The sequence below is a fragment of the Brachypodium distachyon genome, chromosome 3 (assembly GCF_000005505.3).
Source record: "Brachypodium distachyon strain Bd21 chromosome 3, Brachypodium_distachyon_v3.0, whole genome shotgun sequence".
Classification (NCBI taxonomy): Eukaryota; Viridiplantae; Streptophyta; class Magnoliopsida; order Poales; family Poaceae; genus Brachypodium; species Brachypodium distachyon.
Window position 1 is genome coordinate 6,612,962 of NC_016133.3, and position 23,150 is coordinate 6,636,111.

At 41.6% G+C, this 23,150-nt stretch overlaps 2 protein-coding genes across 2 annotated transcripts; both read left to right on the forward strand.

Annotated features, from left to right (window-relative positions):
* Positions 1-2,162: 2,162 nt before the first annotated feature.
* LOC100835547 (far upstream element-binding protein 1) lies at positions 2,163-7,657 on the forward strand. The gene is made up of 7 exons (XM_003571706.3): positions 2,163-2,589; positions 3,407-3,522; positions 3,633-3,818; positions 3,916-4,011; positions 4,248-4,319; positions 4,580-4,696; positions 6,242-7,657. Exons 1-7 carry the CDS (start codon positions 2,247-2,249, stop codon positions 7,388-7,390), a joined length of 2,079 nt encoding a protein of 692 aa, XP_003571754.1. The 5' UTR covers positions 2,163-2,246; the 3' UTR covers positions 7,391-7,657.
* Positions 7,658-11,036: 3,379 nt separating this feature from the next.
* On the forward strand, positions 11,037-20,824 carry LOC100836161 (xaa-Pro dipeptidase). The gene is made up of 16 exons (XM_003571707.4): positions 11,037-11,210; positions 11,300-11,349; positions 11,459-11,519; positions 12,485-12,580; positions 12,671-12,820; positions 13,076-13,207; positions 14,345-14,472; positions 15,063-15,105; positions 15,788-15,871; positions 16,741-16,782; positions 16,875-16,945; positions 17,816-17,869; positions 17,965-18,070; positions 18,174-18,242; positions 18,992-19,135; positions 20,319-20,824. The coding sequence occupies exons 1-16, from the start codon at positions 11,076-11,078 to the stop codon at positions 20,460-20,462; spliced, it is 1,509 nt and encodes a 502-aa protein (XP_003571755.1). The 5' UTR covers positions 11,037-11,075; the 3' UTR covers positions 20,463-20,824.
* The last annotated feature ends 2,326 nt before the right edge of the window (positions 20,825-23,150 follow it).

The following is a 23,150-nucleotide window of genomic DNA, read 5'->3' on the forward strand; positions in this document are numbered from 1 at the left end:
GACATTTCTACTGTCTAGATGGAAGTTCAGATATATTTTTCTTAGGTTCTAGTCAACATGGAGGATAAAAAAACAAGACTAACTTTACTTGTCGTTTTGACACTTTTGCTTATAGAAGAATGTCTTTTGTTTTTTTCAATGCTGCTGCTACTTTTCAAACATGTGTCAATGTTATTTCACTGATTTCTGTGAAAAGAATGTGGCAATTTTTATTGTTGATTTTTTTACCTATGGTATTGTTTTATTATAATTGCCTCTATTATCTTAACAATTTTTTGTGGAGAAGAGGCCGGCCACCCTTCTATCAAGTGCTTCATGGAGAAAGAAAAATGCCAAGCCTAAGCCTATCAGGAGGATACTTTCGCTTCAAGAATTTGATTTGCACAATGTTGACTGCGGGAGTGAGATAATATGTTGCCGATCATTTCATCTATAATGGAAAATATAGTTGATGATCCTATTAGTGACAGTTTTTCTTGTTGAGCAACTAGTTTCTACTCCCTCCGTCCCATATGAAGCCACGAAATATTACATGTATCTAAACGCTTTTTGAGTATAGATACTTTCATATTTGGCCAAATTTGAGTCACTTAAATATGAGATGGAGGGTGTATTAGAACTTCTTTACCGTGGTTCCTAGTATGGTGTCTTCACAACATCATATCTAAGTGTTATCTGCTGCCTGGAAACCGCCGAGGGATTGTGGGGGAATCCGTGGGCGAGGGGCTGTGGCAGCTGTGTTGTCCTTCTGCTCTTGGAGATCTTTAGCTCCCTCCTTCTCATACATGGAGATTTGGCCTAGCCCTTTCATCTCGGTGACCCGCGCCTAGAAGTGGTTGCTCTGGATTTGCAAACTTGATGGAGAACCGAAAGAGTTGAGACTTGAGCTTCGATGTCCGTCGTCGTGTGTCCGAGCTTTACGATCGGGCTTGCAATGTTCATGTTGTTCTAGTTTCCTGCTATAGGTGGCTATCGGGCCGACCCGGCCCGACACAGGTCCGGTCCCAACTAAATGGGCCTCGTCCGGGAATGGCTCCCCTAGCCCGACAATAGAGGGGCCGGGTCGGCACCAAATGGCCACCTCAAGGCCCAGGTGCGGCACCAAGACCGGCCAGGCCAGCCCAGGCCCCTGAAGCATGACGGCCTGGAAAAAGCCCGTGAAAAAATGCAACCCAACGGCCTTTTTAGATGGGCCATCACGTGAGTTCGGTCTAAAAGAGGCTTGTGCTGTAAACTAGCACAACATATTGCCTGGTCTAGTGGTCTAGAGGCTTGTGACATGTGTTGTATTTAAATTTTAAAACAAACAGCCCGGCCCGTCGGGCCTGGGTATGAGGCGCAGGCCGTGCTTCGGGCCGGCTCGGCCCGTTTAACTCGGTGCCGGGCCAGGCACAGACGGGCCAAGCCCGCCAGGTTTTCGGGCTTTTCCGAGAAGCTTGGCCCGATAGCCACCTATATTTGCTACCCTTGTGAGAGATTTGTCATCCCAACTCGTTTGGTTGGAGGGAATTAGAGAGTAAACACTCCCACCAACTAAACACGATAGTGGATTTTAGTCGTTAATTCTCAGTACATTTTTCATCTCATAAAAAAAAAACAAGAGATTGAACCTAAAAATCAATTTTTCATGTCTGATCTTCTCTGAACTCTCTTTTTTAAACTTTTGCGAATAACTCGCTCTGTTAAACTCACGTTCCTATTTCCCGATATCGGCAAACATGCTAATTTTAATACTCTTTTCGTCTCATATTAAGTAACTCAAATTTGTCCAAACATAGATGTATCTATGCCTAAAAAGTCTAGATACATGTAAAAAAAAAGTCAATTAATATGAGACGGATCTTAATTTTGTACCTGCCTTGCAAAACTCAGCTCAAACTTTTATCCTTCGAACAACCCAAATCGAAGCTCATATGCACCGGTCGTACCAAATCTAGACCCCTATACACCGGTCGTATGCAAATCATACAAAGACTTTCGTAGGTGGAGCACCTCCGTCTTTGCAATGTTTGTCCATGTAACTTGCGGTCTTCTCGAACTTATTTCCGCCTTCCCGCAGACGAAGACGGATAAACGAGAGCACGCGCAGTGACGCGGGGCGGCGGGGGCAGAACCAAAAAACTCAAGGGGGCAGCTCTATAAATCAGCACCCCCGATTTCCGCTAGGGTTTTCCGCAGTCTTATCCCTTCGCATCGCACAACTCTCTTAGCCGCCTCCGTCCTTGCCCTAGCCCCCCGGCGCCGCCATGGCCGACGACCACTACTCCTCCAAGCGCAAGTACGACGACCCGTCGCCGCCGCCGCGCCGCACTGGATTTTCCTCCGGTCCTCCGCCCGCCTCGCCGCCTGCAGGCGGCGCCCCCGTGCCGTCGTCATACAATAGCGTGCCGCCACCTCCAGACGAGATCCAGCTCGCGAAGCAGCGGGCGCAGGAGATCGCAGCTAGGATCTTCAGCGCCGCAGAGGCGAAGCGCCCCCGCGTCGACAACGGCGACGACGACGTCGGCGCCGGCGCTGGTGGAGGTTCCCTTGGCGGTGGCGGCCGTATCGGCGGCGGCGGTCTCGGCTTCTCGTCCTCGGCCGGTGGTGGTGAGTATCTGAGTTATCTCGTGAACCCCCCTGTTAGATCGGGAGATCTGGTGTTCTGTGCTTCTAGTTCGCGGTTACTATTATGTTGTTTAGTTAGGTTGTTCCCTTATAGTCACGCTTTGATTTGGCTTCTGGATCGAAAGATATGTAAGCGTGAGATGCGATGCTCTCAATGACTTGTATGTGATTCAGAAGATTTTACTTTTTCATGTTAGGCCTGTTTATGAAGTCTAGATGTAGATCTACTTTAGTTACAAGCTATGCAGGTAGAGTGGCTTACTAATTTGCAAGCGCCCGTGGCATCTCGTTTATTAACACTTTCTGCTTGGTTGATTGCCCAAAGCAATTTCTTCTTGTAGACGAAGCTATTAGTATCGAAAGTTCAGTTCTGCTGGTGCTGCTCTTGTCATACTCTTCCGTCCTATGTTTTTGATGAAGCCATTGTTCTAGTGTGGTGGGAGTGACTAAAGCAATGTCTTCTGTAAACGAGTACTCTCATTTCCTGGTCGTTGGATGGAGCTAATGTTATCATGTGTTGAACCGTCATACAAAAATGAATGGCTACTTCATTCATGCCCTCCCACTGTACTATAGACCGAGTCCAGTGCCAAATATCCCTTTCTACTTATTCTGTTCATGTTAGGATGCTCAGTTTTGCTCTAATAGTTTTGATCAACTGTGAATTTTATGAATTTGTTCCTAGTGTGTATTGAAAATGGATCCATTGTCTTGCTTGTGCTTGTCTAGAAGCTTGTCTTCTCTCACTTCACAGATGTGCAGCTCTCGCTAATATCATAAATGGTTGTTTCGTTTTCAGGGCATGGGTCTAGCATCCCGCCTTTATCTTCGCAAGGGAGCACACATCAGTACTCCTCGTACGGTGGATACCAGAGTGGCAGTACAACAAAAAAAATTGATATCCCAAACGGAAGGGTATGCTCCTTTCGATTTTACTTATTTAGACTTTGAATTCATAAGTATGATATTATTGTTAGTAGGTTGCCTGAGGTGTAGTTTTAGTTAATGTTGTTGACTTGTTTTAGGTTGGTGTTATCATTGGAAAATCTGGCGAAACTATAAAGCATCTCCAACTTCAGTCAGGCGCAAAGATCCAAGTAACAAGGGACATGGATGTTCAACCTGGCTCACAGACCAGATCTGTCGATCTTTCAGGCACTCCTGAGCAGATAAGCAGAGCTGAGGAGTTGATACGTGATGTTCTGGCAGAGGTAAATGTTATGGTTGTTATGGTTGTTATGGTAATGACATCACATCTTGTTTATGCATCATCTTATTAATCCATATCTGTCATGTGACCTTGTACAGGCTGATGCTGGTTCATCAGGCACTGTGTCTAACAGGAAATACAATGCACCTCAACCTGGTGCAGAGCAATTCCAAATGCAAATTGCTAACAACAAGGTAAGCTGGCTGATTTCCCAGAATCGGATTTGTTTGTATACATTGAAAAATCATTGTGCCAAGACAGCACTACGGGCCACTCCTTTTTGCGTGTGGCAAACTTTTTTTTCTGGCAGGATGAATACTTCCTTTTTCCATGCCCGCTCTCCCCCCCTTTTTTGTGTGGCAAACTTTTTATGAGAGGATGAGAACTCCCTATCGTTTTTTCCATGCCTAATTTTTTTGTTTTATTTCAGGTGGGTTTAGTTATTGGTAAGGGTGGTGAGACTATAAAATCCATGCAGGCAAAATCTGGAGCTCGTATACAGGTTTGTAGTTCTGTTCTACTTTGCAAAGTCTAATATAAACTTGCTAGCTGCACCTGGCATATCTTCTCATTTAATTCCTTCAGTAATTCCTGTGCTGCATTCTGTAAATTATCTTTTGAATTTGTTCAATTGTGTATGCTCTATCAAGTGAACTCAAATTTCAGTTTTAAATGTGCTTAATAGAAAGTAGAACTCGTGACTGTATAACCTTGTTAATTAGTATTGTGTTCTTATTTATGTCTTGTTAATTTCTTTTGCAGGTCATTCCTTTGCATTTGCCCCCTGGTGATACTTCAACTGAAAGAACACTGTATATTGATGGCACCACAGATCAGATTGAAATTGCAAAGCAGCTCGTGGCTGAGGTTACCAGTGAGGTCAGCTTTCTTTTGTCATGCCAGTTGCCACCTAGTGCGACATCTTATTATCTGTGTCGAAGCATGCTGCTTTGATTCTCATTTTTATGTTATTGTGGTTTTGTCTCATTTTATCATTTGCCCGACTCGACCTTCTTCCGTTGTTTGGTTGAAAGATATTTGTTTCATGCTGCTATGATAACCGTGTGTTCTTGTTCATTGGCTAGTCACCAAATAAGTTAGTCATTTGCCTGTACACTTCATACAAACATGTACGTGCCGAGATATTTAAAACACACAGCTGATCAGCTATCATTTTCATAACTTGGCGTCTCTTTCTTATTAGCTTAATCTATTCTACTGAGTTCACTCGACTGAACATACTCTTATGTTTATGCACAGTTACATAATAGCCGAGATATTAAGTTCACTATGCATCATGCCTTTGCTTGTGTGCTGTCCGTATGTCCCAGGATATGTTATCTGTTGACTGTCGTTTTGATATAGAACCAATTTAGTGTCGCTAACTTGATCTTGGGATCCAAGCACTTCTATCCTGGAGACCAGGTTTGTTACTACTTGATGGTAATACACTTAATACTACTGGAGAAGAGATAAAGTTATGAGCTGATAAGTTTGCATATGGCTCATATGATCTTCCTCTTATATCTGGTCTTGGACCACTCAAATTGACATCTTCTATTCCTGTACCTCTTTGGGATAAATGGGTACATTCCTTTCTCGAGGTGGTTAGTCTGCCCTTACACTTCAATTTGAGTCATGTATTGTAGCTGCAGGTATATAGGAGGCTAGATGTTTTTCCTTATCTGGCATTATTGCCCTTGTTCATTCCCTCATGCTTATTTTTCAGCCCATATTATCTATTGCTGACTCCACCATCTGGGAGCACCATTTAGCATCTTAGAATGTTAACTGTTTTTTTATTAGTCATAAGTTTGTATCTGCGAAGTTTGGAATTTTTGCAATAAGATTATGCAGGATACCTCGCATGAAGCCATTTATGTGCTGGTTTGCCCTGTCAATATTTTCTTCCCTCCGCGACTTTTCAGGTTACCTTGATGAAGCTGCTTAAAAAACATTCCTTAAATGCCTTTTTCGATAATTCTACTCATTACCTTATAACATATTCTTGTTGGAGACTTAACAAAAGAACTATCCTTATATTGTGCCTTAGCAATGAAATAGTTGTTCTACATGATATAGATCATGTTGTATGAATCCATTATTACTGATTTGTGAACATCAATGAACTGCGTGGCAATCTTTTATTGCTATTCAAATATATGTGTTTGTCTAGCTGCCCAATCTTCATTAGCTCCCATAGTTTTGCACATGGGAGACGCTAGATGGGCATCACCAATGTTGCTTGAGAATCTTGCTCGGTGAGTTGCTCCCTCCATTTTTCTTGGTGGTTCTGGAATTTGTGTATATTACTTTGCTTTGTTTCTGGATATGTTTTGTGTGTCCTTTGCACTGGTATGTTCTGCATGGTACATTGTATGTTTTGTTCTATACATATACAGATGTGCAAACTTATTTTTGCAGAATCGTGCAAGAAACCCAATGTCAGGTGGCTATTCTCAGCAGGGCTATCGCCCTCCTCGTCCTCAGGGGAACTGGGGTGCTGGTGCGCCACCAACGCAGCAGCCTGGTTATGGTTACATGCAACCTGGAGCATATCCTGGTGCTCCCCCACAGTATGGCCAGCCACCTTATGGTGGGTATCCTCCAGCATCTGGAGGTTATCAGACAGGGTGGGATCAATCATCAAACCAGCAATCTCAACAGACCCCCCCTGGCACTGGCTATGACTACTATAACCAACAGCAGCAGCCCCAACAGCAACAATCTGCTCCTGGAACTGCTGCACCTACTGAGGCTAGTAGCTACAATTACAGCCAGCCTGCCACTTATGCCTCACAAGGTTATGGCGATTCTACCTACTCTCAGCAGAGCGGTGGGCAGCAAGCTTATGATTACTCTGCTTATCAGAACCAAGGGCAGCAGCAGCAGGCGTACTCTCAGCAGACTGGTTATGATCAGCAAAGCTATGGCGCAACTGGCTATGGATCAGCTGCTAACTCAACACAGGAGGGTTCCGCTCCAAGCTATGGTGGTCCAGGTGGGGCAGGTGGGGCTACTCAAGTATCTCCGGGGCAACAAGCTTCAACTCCAGCTACTGGAAGCCACCCTGGTTATTCTAGCCAACCACCTACTAGTGCTGCAGCAAGCTATCCGGCTCAAGGTTCTGCCCCTCAATCTGGATATGTCGCTCCACAGACACAGCCTGGCTATGGTACCCAGGGCCCGCCACAGGGTGGCGGGTATGGTCAGGGTGCTTATGGGCAGTCTCCTCAGGGTCAGAAACCACCTGCATCTGCTCCTTATGGACAGGCACCACCTGCTGGATCTTCTCAGGCTGGTTATGGGCAGTATGGTTACAGCCAGCCAGGCTATGGTGCACCACCGCCTTACCCTGGTGCACCACCTGCGAGCCACCCAGGCTATGGCCAGCAGCAGTTATATGCTGATCCTTATGGTACTGGTAGCTATGGGCAGCATACGGCGTATTCTACTGAAGCTACCGCACCTGCTGCATCCCAGGATCAATCCGCCGCTGCACCTGTACCGACGGCTGCAACTGCTGCTCCTGCCCCTGATAACGGTGGTGGTGCGCAAGCTTCTCCAAGTTAAACTACACCTGCTCCTGCCTCAGCTACATCTGCAATCTTTTATTGGCTCTGTTACATCGTATTATCATTTTAATTGTTGCTTTAGCCTGGACTTCGGTTATGTCTTTCTCTGGTAATGTTAGTATTGTGTTATGTTTACTTTGTTTTCTTGTGGACAGCAATACTTTGTGCTTGTGTTATCGCTCTTGCATATTATGCTCTAGTGTATTGGTGTTGTCACTGAACACCCGTTAAAAAATGCAAACTGAACTCTGTTTTCATTCATCAACCGATTGTGCAGCTCCGAAGTGCTTTCTTGCTTTATTTTTTATGCTAATTACAATTGGTGATCCGTCTGACTATTTTTGAAAGCGTAAACTTATAAGTTCTGTCTGGCTAGTACCTGATCATAATTATAAGTTGCTATCCTATTCAAATCAGAATGAGACGGTAAAATGATTGATGTAACGGATCTTTTGTACAATGTTGCTTAGTTGGTCTTCCTTTGTTTAAAATTTTTATGTTCTGTCAGGCTAGTCTCGCAGTCTGGGTAGTATACATTGTTTGGTTGTCTTATCACTGTATGGGAATACATTCGTGAGACGAGAGATGTGATGTGCATTTCAGTTACAGAACCAATAATTTGAGGAAGATCTGGTACGTGGGGGCTTGAGTACAGGCGCCGATCCTTCTGTATCCTTGGATTCTTTACTGGAGTAAACCAAGATCCGGGCGCCACCAGCAAAACGTATCAGCGATTAAAGTGATGCCAAGTGATGCCTTCCACTTGACCCTTGAAGCGGTCTGGAGGAAGAAGAAGCCGTCGTCGCCGAGGATGTTGAGAATGCGCTTGACGCCGACTAGTTGTGGATGCCTCTGATACAGGCATGCGCCTCCTATCCGGTGGCCATGGACCGCAAGGCAATGGAGGTTAAGGCCTTTTCCTTTTCAGGAAAAACTAATATGGTTTGTGTGGTGGAGTACAAAATTATAATGATAAGCATGTACTTTTGAATATGAATCTAGCACCATCAATTTTATGTCAAATAAATAACATATTTAGAAAATATTGTCAATCGAAACTCTGTCTTATCAAATCAAGTGGAAGTATGGCTGCATTGTTCATAAAACTGAAAAAACGACTAAAACGAACACCAACAATAAAGATCTAGTTCAAAGTCGTCCAAAGTTATTGTATCCAGATCTTCTTTTACTATGGAAAAAATAAACATATTAAAAAGATTTAAATTTCTACAAGCAAGAAATAGCATACGATGATTTCTTGAAATTGCAAAGATCTATTTTAGATGATTTTTGGCCTGTGGTCTCCCCACCGAAGAATCAACGGCAGCAGCAACCCCTTGAACGGCTCTAGCACGCCGAGGATGGCAAGCAACGGCGGGTGAAGATGGCGCCAAAGATGGTCCGGGGGAGAGGACGTGCGGGCGATGGCGTAGAAACTCACATGGAAAACCTAACGCTTTCGGCGGTGGCTGCAGAGATGGATGTGGGTCACTCACGTGGTAATCACATTTAGATCGATCAGGGGCGGCGTAGTTGCGCGAGCGAGCGTAGAATTAGGGGTGGGTGTGGTGGTGGGTGCGGTGGCATATTGGTAGTAGTTCCGATGAACCTATATACATGTAACACTCAAGCATCACCACCAACTCAAAATCAAGAGATAGTAAAGATCTTGGTGATTCTCGTGTACTATATGTCACGTCAAGAAAGTCACACCGCTACTTCATGCTTGTTTAGACCTGAAAACTTTCAATCATATCCATTAGATCTCAAATAAACGGATGACATTAAATGTGAAAAACGCTCACGTGTTTTATGAAAAACCTCTTAGACTTTTCAGCTCACTTTTCCCCATAAAATACGTTGAATGATTAGAGTTTCACATGTCATCTCACCCGTTTATTTAAGATCAATGATTATGATTGCTTTTTTTCTTTCTTACCTGAATAAGGTTTTCACGGTTTAATTGATATGTTCTCATATAAATATAAAAAACGAGCAGTTGAGTGACCCGCTTCAAGCCTTGTTTGGTAATAGTGCATTTTTAGTCACAAGTGTGTCGGTATTTGAGAATTGTGTGTTCACACAATACTCTCAAAAACCCTTTCACCTCAAAACACTAGTTTTTTTTAACACTAGTATGAGAAGTGTTTTTAGTTGATTAAAAAAATGACGAGGTGTGTTGTGGGGGAAATCTAGGGATAATCCCCTTTAAACATTGGAAAGCGCTAGGCGTTGGCTGGGCAGAGCGGGCGAAAAATCGGCCCCCTTACGCACCATCCGATTAGAACAGTTACCATCATTGGATCGCACCTAGCAACCTCATCCCCTTCCTATCTCTCATGAACCGAGAAAATCCCCCGCACGGAAGAAATTCCCCACCCACCCCTTGAATCTTCACGGCGTCACGTTGGCTTGCAGCACCTCGATGGCCGGCCGTACCACCGGTGGGAGGTGGCGCCGCCTTGCAGCACCGCCGCCTGGTCTGCCGCTTCCCGCACCTCGCACCATTGTTTGCAGCACCGACGTTTGTACTTGCAACATCGCTGGCATGAGGTGTCGCCGCCTTGAAGCATCTCCGCCTCACCCTTGCTGCGTCGACGGTCGCAGCTTCGTCGTCTCACCCTTGGAGCACCGCCGACAGTCGCAGCTTTGTTGCCTCGCCCTTGCAGCACCGCCACCAGTTGTTCCTCACCCTTGAAGCAGCGGCTCTGCGGCTTGCAGCACTCGACATCACCGTTTGCAGCATCGACATCCTTGCACCAACACCGGCGTGGCAGCGCCACCTTACAGCAGCTGCACCGGCAGCTTCCAGCACCACGCATGGCCATTTGCAGCACCTCCGCAAACTAGTCGCAGCATCGCGCGGCATTGCTTGCAGCAGCGCTGCCGTGAGTAGAAAAGACGGCGAGGTGGTGGATGTATGCACCTTGAGGCTGGAGGTTTGAGGCGTCTGGGGGATCTCTAGACTCCGGGGATCTCTGGACTCTGGGAGAGAGAGATCGGGTTTGAAGATCTGAGAGTATGATGAGTGGTGGGGGTTGAGCGGTTGTCTTGAGGATATGGATGGGCTGGGCGATATTTCTGGAGAAAGGTGGGACAAGTGGCGGACGGGAGAGACGACCGATGCTAGCACGCTGGATCAGTCGGTCTAACAAGATCGTTTTCCTTAAACATTTGGGTTTTATAGTGTTTTCTAATTTGTAGAGAATATACACTAGAAACACTAAAAAATACTAGTGCCAAATAAGACCTCACTAATTTTGTTGAAACAACCGGTTTCAGCAATATCTAGCTCAGATTCGCTGCGAGCTTGGCATTGTCGTGCTGCCTTCCCTCCGGCCGGGTTTGTGTTACGTAATTTTTTTATCTCAAACTTTGACCAATAATTATATAAATGATATTTAATACATATAAGTTATACCTTTGGAAAGTATTTCTAAATACGAATTCAACGATTTTATTTTTGTGTCACAATAATCTGATACTACTAATTAAATTTCGGTCAAATTTTGACATAAAATTTCACGTTGAATTGCAAATCCGGACTCTGCTTGACAAGCCGACCGAGACTTCTCCTCTCTTTTCAACAGGCCAATCCGGGCTCTGTTTCCTTTCCAACAAATTGCAGTACTTAAAACGAAACGAACCCAACACTTTGGACTGCGTGCCGTCAAGGTCTCTCAATGGCGGCCTCCTCTCTTGCTCCACCCGGGGTGCCCATGGAGCTGCACGCCGGCAACCGCGACCGCCTCGTCAGCGCGCTGAGAGCCCAGCTCTCTGCCTCCGCCCGCCCCCACCGTGGCCTCGCCTTACTCCAGGTCCGACTCGCGGTCCCCGTCGATCTCTCTCTATCCCCATTGGGCTTTTTGGGATTTCCCCATCATTTTTTTGTGTTCTCCTTCTGAAGGGTGGCGAGGAGCAGACGCGATACTGCACCGATCACCTCGAGCTCTTCAGGTACACGCGCTTCTGTATGTTATTTATTTGTATTCGCCTCGGTTCTTTCCCCCCGTTTCCCCCCGTTTCCTGGGATGGCAGATTGAAGTGTTCGTGCGCAATGTCTCAGGCAGGAGAGTTACTTCGCTTATCTGTTTGGAGTGCAAGAGCCGGGGTTCTTTGGTGCGATTGTGAGTTTTCTTCTCTCGTACTGTAATTTCCAACAGTTATCCCTGCATAGATCATGTCGAGCTCCTCTTTACATCGTGCGATGTTTACTGTATTATGATCTCATTGTGTGTGCAGTTATATTACCCCACGCCAGGGCCGTATCTAGGAATGAGGGGCCCTGGTGCGAAATGTGAAATGAGGCCTTCATAATAAAAAAAATGTCGCATAATCTTAATTATATTACTTCAATATATGATATTTGATCGGGTTTGCTATATCTTCGTCTGATTTTTAGTCAGAGATAACCTGATTCGTCATCCATTGGATATGGTTTTTGTGCTTTAAGATTTGAAACAAACGATGGAAAAACAAGAGTAAAATGGCATTTAAATACTAATCCAACAACTTTGATTCGTCAACTTAGAAGCCTTTTACGTAAAAATCAGGTGCCTGAAATATAGCCACATCCTTTCTATAGTACTTAGAAAAATTAAAATTTTATGTTAAAATAATAAAGGTTGTATTTATAAGCAATAAGCTGACCTCCCAACGGCTGTAAAAAAAAAGCTTACCTCCCAACGGCTGTAAAAGACAAAGCTGACCTCCCGCGGCCCCGCCCTAGCCCCTTCTGATCGATTGATCCGCACAGGAGGAGTTGCCCGAGCAGGCCTTCTGTCCTTTGCCTTCATGGTCTTTCTTCTTATACGTTTAATGGGCTTTTTTTGCTGTTAATTAGGATGGCTAAGCACTAATCAGTACTATTAAGGCTAGATTTGGAGGACCCTAATTTTTGGAGGCCCTGAACAGTTGCCCCACACAAACAAACATATTTTCATCCAATTTACGTTCATAATACAAAAACTTTATATGGCAGTTTATTGTATTCTAACAGCTTAGTTGAGAATGATCCCTGCTATAGTGATATTTCAAATCAACCTGTACATGCTCATTTTCCTAACTTCGCCTTTTCTTTTTGTTCACAAAGGATATTGCCTCTGGACAGTCGATTTTGTTCGCTCCAAGGTTGCCAGCTGATTATGCTGTCTGGATGGGTGAAATAAAACCACTGTCATATTTCAAGGTTTTTTTATGTTCTATATTCTGCTGGTATTGTTAGTGTTACGTTCTGAATTCACATAGTGTGTAATGTTTTTCATTAAAACTTTTACAGGATAAGTACAAGGTCGATATGGTCTTCTATGTTGATGAGATTGCACAGGTTCTGCAAGATAGATTCAGTGAGCATGGAAAGCTTCTTCTGTTTCTCTTGTATGGAAAATGTACTGACAGCGGAAATTACTCGAAACCTGCTAATTTTGAAGTAAGTGATGTATCAATGGTCACGTTAAAATGAAACAACTTAACTTAGTTTGTAGTTCTGAATAATCCTGATTTTATTTAAAAGCATAAGCGAATATGTTGCATTCATCTTCTTTTGGACGTCAACAACATTAAGAAAAATTCATATTGTGCAATATCGTATATGTATCTAATTTTTAAACAAGTTAAAGTGTTTAACACTTTTTGTCTTTTGTTGTTATGCATTTCAGTTACCATGTTTTTTTCTCTATGTTAGGGGATAAAAAAGTTTGATACCGATTTAAGTACACTTCACCCTATCTTAACCGAATGCCGTGTTATCAAATCCGACATGGAAATTGCCATCATTCAATATGCTAATGATGTGAGCTCAGAAGCACATATTGAGGTACATAAAGTTCTTCTTTTGTAATTTTATACTATGCTAATAATTAGTTTTGATTTTCGCTGGTATTATTAAGAGTACATTTATTTGCTTCTAATGAATTAATCGCAGTCGCTCAATTTTAGCCATGTATGGTTTCTTTTTGTAACTCACGAAATATTATTACTTCATATTTGGCTACGATTATTGATTTTGCTATTGTTTGTGCTGCAACCAATATTTTAGGCTCATTTTTACGCGAATGTGTTCAATATCCGTTCACCTTTTGAGTACTAGCATTTTTTCTGCTGCCACTATAATAAATATACTAGGTTATTAAAGAAAGATATGTATTGTAATTGTTTAATATAAGCTTCAAAACAAAGATGATAGAGAAAATTAAGCATTGAGCTGTCTTGTCATAGCGTGTTCTGATCCACCTCATAAGCAAAGCATAGCATAAGGAATCAATACTTTGACAAATTCATAGTGTAGAGATTTCATGGGAACCCTAATACTCATTACTGAGGTCTCACTCACTTACACTAATTGGGAGAAAACAGTTGGTAGGAGAGAATTCAATACTTTATCCAGTATCACAAGTTTGATACACCACTTTTGTAGCGACTAACTCATTAGTAGATAACCATACAACCCAATCATTGTATCACACTTATCTTCTCATGCTGGTATTCTACTTCTTAGTGTGTTGGTACATTGTTGTTATCATGGGGTGAGGTGGCAACCTATTTATGCTTGTACAAGACCATTAGATACATGACGAATGTAATCATTCTAATCATGCGTACCATAAATATCTATTCTTTAGAATACTCTTTTAGAAATATTCAAGTCTAGAGAATTTTTACTTAGCCATGAAACTTGCTATAGGACCTTCCATGGTAAATATAGTTCTTTTCATGCATACTCTCAAACCTTCTAGTGTGTTCTAATTTTCTCATGACAAAATATTTGTCATTTCTTGCAAATATCTCTTGTAATTTCCAAAGTATTCTAGAACATTCTTTAAGTATGCATTGCTCACATAGAAATGTTCCCTATGGTCTATCAGTTCTTTAGGTGTTACAACTACTCACTCCTTTACTTATTCTTCTCGAGAGGCATTAAATGGATCTAATTCCTGACTTGCACTTTTACAAGGTCATGAGACAGGCAAAACCAGGCATGAAGGAGTATCAACTAGAAAGCATCTTTCTTCATCATGCTTATATGTATGGAGCCTGTCGACATTGCTCCTACACATGTATATGTGCTACTGGACATAACAGGTGAGTTTGTGTATTATGTCTGATGCTATGCAGATAATAAGTCGAGACATAAGCTCTTTAATGCATCTAAATTGTCTTACTAAATTTTAATTGTAATCCTATACACTAAAATTGTGACTTTTGAGTAGCTGAAGTATGGATTATCATAATACCAAATCGCCATCAATGCCCGCCATAGTTCTATGTGTTGTTTCTATGTGAAGCTCAGATAATATTTCTTCAAAATGTCCAACACCATAAACTTTTGGTAGTACCAGATAGCAATTTAGTATAGACCTTTCTTAATGTCAGAATAAGAGTATTTGACGAAATTTTATCAGTTCTTGCTTTTAGCTTAAGTGGACTATACTATACAATCGATTGAATTATGTGAATAACTATGTCAAATTCTGTAGGAATGCTCTTTTAGTTAGAAATAATAGGGATATGACTGGACATTTTATAGGTGTGCCACTGTGACGAAGTCTCAGTCATCTTGAAAAAAGTTATATCATTGCTGGCAAGATACAATTTTCGAACTATATGAAAGTGTATTGTATTTGAGATTGCCAACTGTCTTGTATGCTATTTATCTTGTGCCTATTTTGCAGTTCTGTTCTTCACTATGGACATACGGCTGCTCCAAATGATCGGGTACTTTTCTTTTATGATGCTTTCTGTCCTGTGGCTGGCATTGTTCTGTTTTTCTTTTTCTAGCGGAAGCTTGTAAATTCAGTATTCACCAAATTTAGATTAAGTGTCCAGACCGCCCGTATCTCTTATGAATGGCTAAGTTTTGCTCAAAGCTACTTTGAAAAAGGTTATGCTTTGTTTTGATTTTAGGTAGTAGAGTTAACCCACCTTGTTTTTTTAATCAACTGTAGCTTGTTAAGTACCATGTGGTCTTGAAATATTGGAAGTACCATGAGGTATTGAAATATTGGAAGTATGGGCAACACTCTTTCTTTGGTTGATGCATGTGCTCATAGTTCACACATATTGAACAATGAAAGGCTGAAATCAATGATAATAGGATCACGGGTTGGTCTGGTAATCAATAACCTTTAATTTATCCAACTGAATGGTGTCCGATGTATCCAGTTTTACATGCTGTGATGGCACAAACAAAGCAAAGGAAATAAGTAAGGTCAAATTTATGAACCATAGGACTTGCAAGATATGAAAATAGAAACCCAACAAGGAATCTAAGCTATTCAAGGTCTCGACATAATATTGTATGTTCATGGTTTTCTAGAGGAGATTAAGTATTTGTCCCCTGTCAGGGTATGTAGTTTCACTTTTGCTCTTTGTAGATAATTATCTCATATATTTTCAGACGTTGATTGATGGAGACATGGCTCTCATGGACATGGGAGCTGAATACAATTTTTATGGCTCTGACATTACATGTTCATACCCTGTAAGTTCTTTGTGATTCATACTTCTAACTCTGATGTCCATGCTAGATGTACTGTTTCTGCTATTTACAGCTAGAAGTGTGTTAGCCTAGCCTAGGGCTATGCTTATTGTGCGTGTTATGAACTGTTATATGCTCGTCATTGTATCAGCTTCCATTATTTATTTGATGCCCATATTTTCATTTCCCCTTTAGTTGACCTTTTCATGACATGGCACTTGGTCTTGAAGCAAATGTACGAAATAAAGGTCCTTTCATAGATCCAGTGTCCAAAAAAGACACTCTTGGAACCTGTCCAATGTCTATCCTGACCTTGATCTCTGAAATAATGCATACATCCGAGTTGTTAGTTGGCAATGCATTACTTGGAGTGTAGCTTGTTGAAGATATATGAGTTGTATTCTTTTCTGTTCCATTCTATAGTGTGCTTCACGCATCTTTTGTAGTTGGTCGCAAACTTACTTTTTCTTTCTTAAGTTCTTAAAGAAAATCTACCTTGTTTATTTTATTTTACTTCTGTGTTATGTATCATCACTCATCCGATAATCGATAAGCTGCTTGAAGATTTTCCCTTGGTCAATATTATTTAGGCTCACCTGGCCCCTTCTGAAGTTCTGATATTCTTCATTTCAGTGCAATGTTATGTTAGGGTTAGTCTTGATTTAGTAAGTGCTGGCTGACTTTGGGGTATAGCTGATAGAGGTGTCACTCCATTCCTTTTTATGTCCTCTGTATGTCTTCATCTCATAATTCTAGAATCTGAACTGGAACTTCGACAAACCTCGATGTAAATTATAGCATCCTTCTGTTTGTCACATCTTAATATAGTGTTTGTCTAGTAATATCATCTGAATGAGTCTATGTCTTTTCAGATAAATGGAAAATTTAACAGCAAACAGACAATAATATACAATGTAAGTACCTGGTGATAAAATTCAATTTTGGTTATCTTCTATTTCTATGTGATTGGCATGCTTATTGATGCAAAACTGACTGTATTTTACAGGCCGTACTTAAAGCTCATAATGCTGTCATATCACACATGCAGCCTGGAGTAAAATGGATTGATATGCACAAGTAAGATTGCTTTGTTGTCATTTACAGAATCATGCAAATTTGTAGAGTTAAGTGCAGATAAACCCCCTAGGTCTGATAATTGATCTACTCCCTGAGCTTTGAAAAACCATCTTCATCAACCCCTGAGCCCATGTGAAGATGTTTTGCCACGTAAGCGAGCCTTCACTTGTTTTGGCTTGTGGAAATGGTGGGAATGAGTTAATGCTTCCCTCCCAGATCGAGATCCGAAGGGAAGGAGGGAGAGCGGAATTAAAAACCATGTAGCATACTAAATAGCCAAGATTTCACAGCGGTAAAGACAAAACTGGCAGGGGACTCACCTTGAAGTCGCAGCAAGCTTTGATCAGCTCATTGCCCTGGTAGAGAGGGAGGGGAAGTGGAGAGGAGCTGCGCTGGTGGAGAAAGGACGGGGGACAGGTCGGGAGAGACTTTGTGCCCACCCCGACCTGACGTGGACAAGCCAGGTGCTATGAGATTTTCTTTTCCTCCATCTAGGGACGACGCCATATAAGGAAAATAGCCCAGCAAAACAGCCTTTTTTAAGACCCAGCCCAGCAAAACAGCTTCATATAGGGGGTAATGTAGACCAACCATTAAACCTCAGGGGGTTATCTGGACAGACTGGACTTGCTCATTTGTAAACATCTTTGATGGAGTTGTCCTGGAGAGGCAGTTCATTTTTATGATGCAATTTTCAATGCACAGAATGTTACTCTATTCATAAATCATAACTGTGTTTTATTTCAAGAACGTTACTCTATTCATCGACTTAGAAGCATTTTTTTCAGCACCTTGGACTTATAATTTGTTTTTGTTCTGTTTCTCCATCCTTGTGTTCAATGGCTTGAGAATCATTTGAACCTTTTGCAGGTTGGCAGAGCAGACAATACTTGAATCTCTCAAGAAAGAAAAGATTATGCATGGGTGCGTGTGTGAGAGCAAATTTTGTTGAACTTCAATATGATAGTATGTAAAGCTACAATACTGAAATTTCTGTTCCCTGTAAACCATTGTTTCAGTGACATTGGTGATATGATGGCTCAAAGGTTGGGTGCTGTTTTCATGCCTCATGGTCTTGGCCACTTGCTTGGAATCGACACCCATGACCCTGGAGGCTACCCTGAGGTTATATATGGACTTTCCATTATTTATGGACATATGTTTTAATCTTTACTGTTTCACACTTACCTGCTCTCAGCTGAGATTAATGCTTGTTTTCTTACTATAGGGCTTAGAGAGGCCAAAGGAGCCAGGACTGAGCTCCTTGCGAACCATAAGAGAACTTAAAGAAGGCATGGTAAGTGATTACCTTTTTTATTAACTCGCGAAGATTCTGTTGCACACATTGCTCTGTCAATGTTATCTGCTCTTGATTGGGAAGTGGCTGGGTTGCCATCTCAGTAAAATTCAGGAGCTATTTAGGACTGTGTTAACGTTGTCTTCTTTAAGACAGTGCACTTCCCGTAAAAAAAAAGACAGTGCACCGAGCTTTCTTGTTCACCTTTTGGGTATTCAAAGCTTATTCTACTAATTGTCACATTTACCTGGTCTTGTGGTTATCCTTTTTATTTCAGAGGAATCTTGTGGTTATATTTTCATTATACAGCATCATGTATAGACCCAACAGCTTGTGCTCAATTTGTGTGCTCAGCTACGGAATCCCAAAATTTCTGAAAGTTAATCGCTTCTCCTCGAGGCCCTGATAATCATAACTGGTGTTTTGAAGATGATAAACTTACATGGAAACTTTTGAAAGTTCTCCAACATATATGTGGTTAAATGTATATCCCTTACTATCCGACATCATAGTTGGTATCTTACGCCTTTGATGTATACTTTTAGGGACGAAATCAAGGAAAACATAGTTTATGTAACTGGAACTAGAAATGGTTATGAATCCTCGTAGTAGTATCGTCTTTTACAACCATGTTTAGAAGGATGTGTGGATATCTTATATGTGGTGATAACACCCATGTGGAGAAGGGTGGTTTGTTATCTCATGTGTAACTATAACAAACATTTGAGATCCCGTGGTCTGCATTGCAGGTTATCACGGTTGAGCCAGGCTGTTATTTCATTGACGCTCTGCTGAGGCCTGCCAGGGAAGATCCAATTTCCTCAAAGTTCTTCAACTGGGAAGAGATTGAGAAGTACCAAAGCTTTGGCGGTGTTCGTATAGAAAGTGATCTGGTATGTCTTGGTTGCTCTTGCTCTTTTCCATACATATCTAAACAACTTAGATATCAATTACACAAGCATGCTCTCTTTCCTGCTGGTGCACTGGTGCTGCTACTTGTAAAGGCTAACTTGTAGCAGGTAGGATATATTGGCAACACATCAGTTCCGTTACTGTTCTCTCTTGGAAAACCGGCTCCTTCTTTTGAGTTTGTACCGGCTCTTGTCTTAGTTTGTACTAGGTTGACTCTGTTCTATCCTTCTAATTGAAAAGGCAGCACAACTGCCAGGTTCGTAAAAGAAAAATCTTTTGAGTTAAATTTTTTGTGGAGGTAAAAAAGGACTTCTGTTATGTGTTTGCCATGTTCCAAGACTCTAGGCGGTACCAATTACGACTGCCAGTAAAGTAACAGCTTCCTAACCATAACATGTATCTCACATCCCAATAAGCATCACGGGGAGTAATAGCTTCCTAGCCATAATTCTATCCAACTGCAACAGCAATTAGTGTGGCTAGGAATACTATTGAGTTTGCTCAAAGCCACCATAACATGTGGCTAGGAATACATTTTACGTTTTTATGCAACTAGCTTTCATTCAGGATAAGTTCAAGCTTTATATGCACCATGGTGGTTAGTGAACATCCCGTAATTTGGTGCACTCTTGAAATTTTAAGGTGGACTATAATTAATCTTTTCTTGGAAGTTGTTTAGATATCTCATTTCTCATAGTTAAGTTGAGATGTTCTGGCCAGTTTACATCAACTTTACAGCTGTCTTTTTATTCCTAGTGAATCTCACAGAACTTGATAAGCATATGGGACAACGGGGACTATTCTCCTGTAAAGTTTAAGTAGATATTGATACGAGTTCTGCAAATCTTGTTTCCCACTTTACAGATTTTTTTATTGTTCACAGTGAAATATAAGGAATTAGATGAATATTACATATCGTCATCAATGGCGACACCTCTCCTGTAATGAAGTTTAGAATTGACATTAGTATCGAAAATCAGTTGTATCGAAAATTACCATTATGCTAATTTATGTGATAGGTATTGGTTTCATATCTTTCTGAATCAAAAGTATATATATAGCCGTCCAATTGAACAGTCGGTTCTTTAGGATCCACATATTATTTACCTTTACCGGGTGTTAACCTTCGTAAGTCCATACTAACAACATACTCTATCTTTGCAGTATGTGACGGTGCAAGGATGCAAGAACATGACAAACTGCCCACGGGAGACCTGGGAAATCGAAGCAGTAATGGCCGGTGCGCCATGGCCGTCACGTGCTTCTTCTTCCTCTGCAACAACACAGAATGGCCTGCCCAAAGCCTGAGCACTTCCATTTTCCGTGCTCGTAAGAAAAAATAATAGTATTCTGTGAAGATAGATTGCTTTAATAAACAGCGAGCCTGGGATCGCATTTGATGAACAATAGACATTTCGTATGTCCAGTCATAGATTTGGTGAAGCCAGTCACTTGTAGGCTCAAGGTCCTTGCAGTCAGTTCAGCCGTCTCTGTTCTGAACCAGCAACTCTATCGGCACGAGAAATTAAGTGAATGATCATGAACATTTTGTTTTGTGTCATCGCAAAACTCCTGTGGTTTTCTTACTCAAAACAAAACAAAACAAAATGAAATCCTGTGGTTTGATAATATATATGTGAGGCTTGCTTAAGCCTCGAAGCTGTAGTATATACTCCGACAGCAGCAGATTATATTTTTGTCTTTCTTCATCCGAAGAAGTATATGCTTTTATTTGTTTCGATAGAGACTGACGTACGATCAAGTGTCACAAGCACAACTATAGTGAAGCTTTATGGTTAGTGATGGGCAACGCGATCTTGAATGTTTATTTTGTATTGACCGGTTAAATGGGTAGCTGGACATTTTGGTAACTGTATGCAACTTTGGGTAGACATGCTGGCTAAATTTCACAGGGAGCAGTCCGATCTCTCCAGGCTTGGTTCAAGTTGTTGACATGAGGTTTTGCATGGTCTCATCTTTCTTGAGTACACACCATCCGAGCTTTCAAGTTTCAACTTTGCTTATAAATAAATCTTAAATCTCATGTACTCCCTCTCTGTCCCGAATTAACTGACGTGGATTCTCATCTTTCACGAGTACATACCATCCCAGCTTTCAAGTTTCAAGTTTGCTCATAAATAAATCTTAAATCTCATGATTGACGTGGACAAATCCACGTCAGTTAATTCGGAACGGAGTGACTAATTTACTCTTTCCAGGTAATTCTGCACATTTTTTCGCCTTCACGTCTCTCTCTCGGCTATTTCGAAATTCGAATGTAACTATTTCCTCTCTCTAGACCATTTAGACAAGAGCTAATTTCTGGTGGAAGGTACCCTCCCAAAGGCGGCTTCAGCTTCCCAATTTGCACACTCAACTGAATCCAACAACAAAAACAAATAATTGCACGCTGAAGTTCTCCAGTTGGTCAATGCTTTTAGGCACTGCCAGCTCACATCGTGTATGTTTTCTTCGGAGCAACGACGTCTGCGTCTGGAATTCTTCATGCAACGAACTGAAAGTACTTCTGGTAGTACTTGAAAGCTGAAACTGCAAAAGGCCGAGAGATACAACAACAGGCTTGTACTGTTGTGCACCCAATTCCGTGGCTCTTTCTGCGTCTCAGGAACATGTGGCCTTCCGTGAAATCAGCTAGCAGCCCTGGTGGGCCTTGCCTCTACTGGTTGCTTGTTTTGTAGGGTCTCCTCTGGTAGTCTGGCTGGCTGCTGCCAGATTAGTGAAGGAACTCAATGTTTAGCCTTCTGTTTGTTGAAAAATCACTTAATTCAGTCTGCTGTGACCCTACTAAAACAAAAAGGAAAATTGAGGGCTTCTAAGATGAATAATATTTATTGAAATATCACAGAAATAGTTAATTCTGTAGAGTTCGAAGAAAAAGTTTGTGTGTTCCAAGTGTAGCCTCATCGGGTTGGTGGGTTTCATACGTAGTTGTTTTGTATTTCTAAATAGTTCATGAAGGAAGGATCACTATGAATATTCTAGTCAACTTGGAAATATCATTTGAGTAGGAATTACAAGATATTTTGATTGGTGCAAATGTATCGACATGACTACATCACGACATAACAATTTGGATGAGTGGCCTTTTCTTTCTCCAGCTGTCCCTTTGGGACCTAGCGAACAAGTTTCCCAACTCTTTGCCTCCATGGTTGAAACTTCTTTGTATTCTAGCGTGCCTTCTCTAACGGTTTTCTCACAAGATAACAAACACCAGGCTACTAACTCACCCAAAAATGGGACCTCCAAGGAGAATGTTCGGCTGGTCTTCCAGTAAACCGTTGACCACATAACCACGTGTGATATTTTAGGCATGTTTGGAATGTGAATTCCACATGAAAAGTACAGGAATTTCACCGACAGAATGGTTCAAACCGGTAAGAATGATGAAAATTCATACATCCCAGACAGAGACTTGAACAGACATCATGGTTGCAGGTTTATATCAAGCGCTGCTTAATTTTGAGAAGGAAACATGTCAATTGCTAATTTCTGATGACAAGTCCATTTGTCACCGCAAATTGCGCAAAATTGAAGTAGTCTTTCTTGCCAAGATGTATTGTGCATTATTATTTTTCTGTTGTCGAGGGGTTAGTGAAGTAGAGACATCAAGTAGAAACACACCAATGTTTGAATGTTTTAATCATGAGGGGAGGAAACTGTCCAAAATCTAATCTGCTCAGCTTCCTGTTCTATATGGATTATGACATGACATGGATGTTTTAACTTGTGGTAGGTAATGCTGAATTGTAGTGAGGCAAGCCTAACATTCAGGCTTTATATTTAGCTTCTGACTTTTTTTTAATTATTACCACCTTCACAAAATGAGTGAGTAGATTTGATTTCAAATATAATTCGTGGCCAGGTGTTTTAAAGAAGAAAGAAGAAGAAGAAGCAGCATCAAGAAGCAAGAGATTAGTGGTCAGGGAGAAGTATATATGTTTACATTTCCAGCTTGTCAATTCTAGGACAGGCTAG

What these genes read in the sequence shown, in the direction of transcription:
- LOC100835547 (XM_003571706.3), top strand. Translation starts at nt 2,247, where the DNA reads ATGGCCGACGACCACTACTCCTCCAAGCGCAAGTACGACGACCCGTCG. An exon ending in TGCAAATTGCTAACAACAAG is followed by an intron (nt 4,012 to 4,247) that starts GTAAGCTGGCTG and finishes GTTTTATTTCAG; the next exon opens with GTGGGTTTAGTTATTGGTAA. An exon ending in AATCTGGAGCTCGTATACAG is followed by an intron (nt 4,320 to 4,579) that starts GTTTGTAGTTCT and finishes TTTCTTTTGCAG; the next exon opens with GTCATTCCTTTGCATTTGCC.
- LOC100836161 (XM_003571707.4), top strand. Translation starts at nt 11,076, where the DNA reads ATGGCGGCCTCCTCTCTTGCTCCACCCGGGGTGCCCATGGAGCTGCAC. An exon ending in AACCACTGTCATATTTCAAG is followed by an intron (nt 12,581 to 12,670) that starts GTTTTTTTATGT and finishes AAACTTTTACAG; the next exon opens with GATAAGTACAAGGTCGATAT. An exon ending in CGGCTGCTCCAAATGATCGG is followed by an intron (nt 15,106 to 15,787) that starts GTACTTTTCTTT and finishes ATATATTTTCAG; the next exon opens with ACGTTGATTGATGGAGACAT.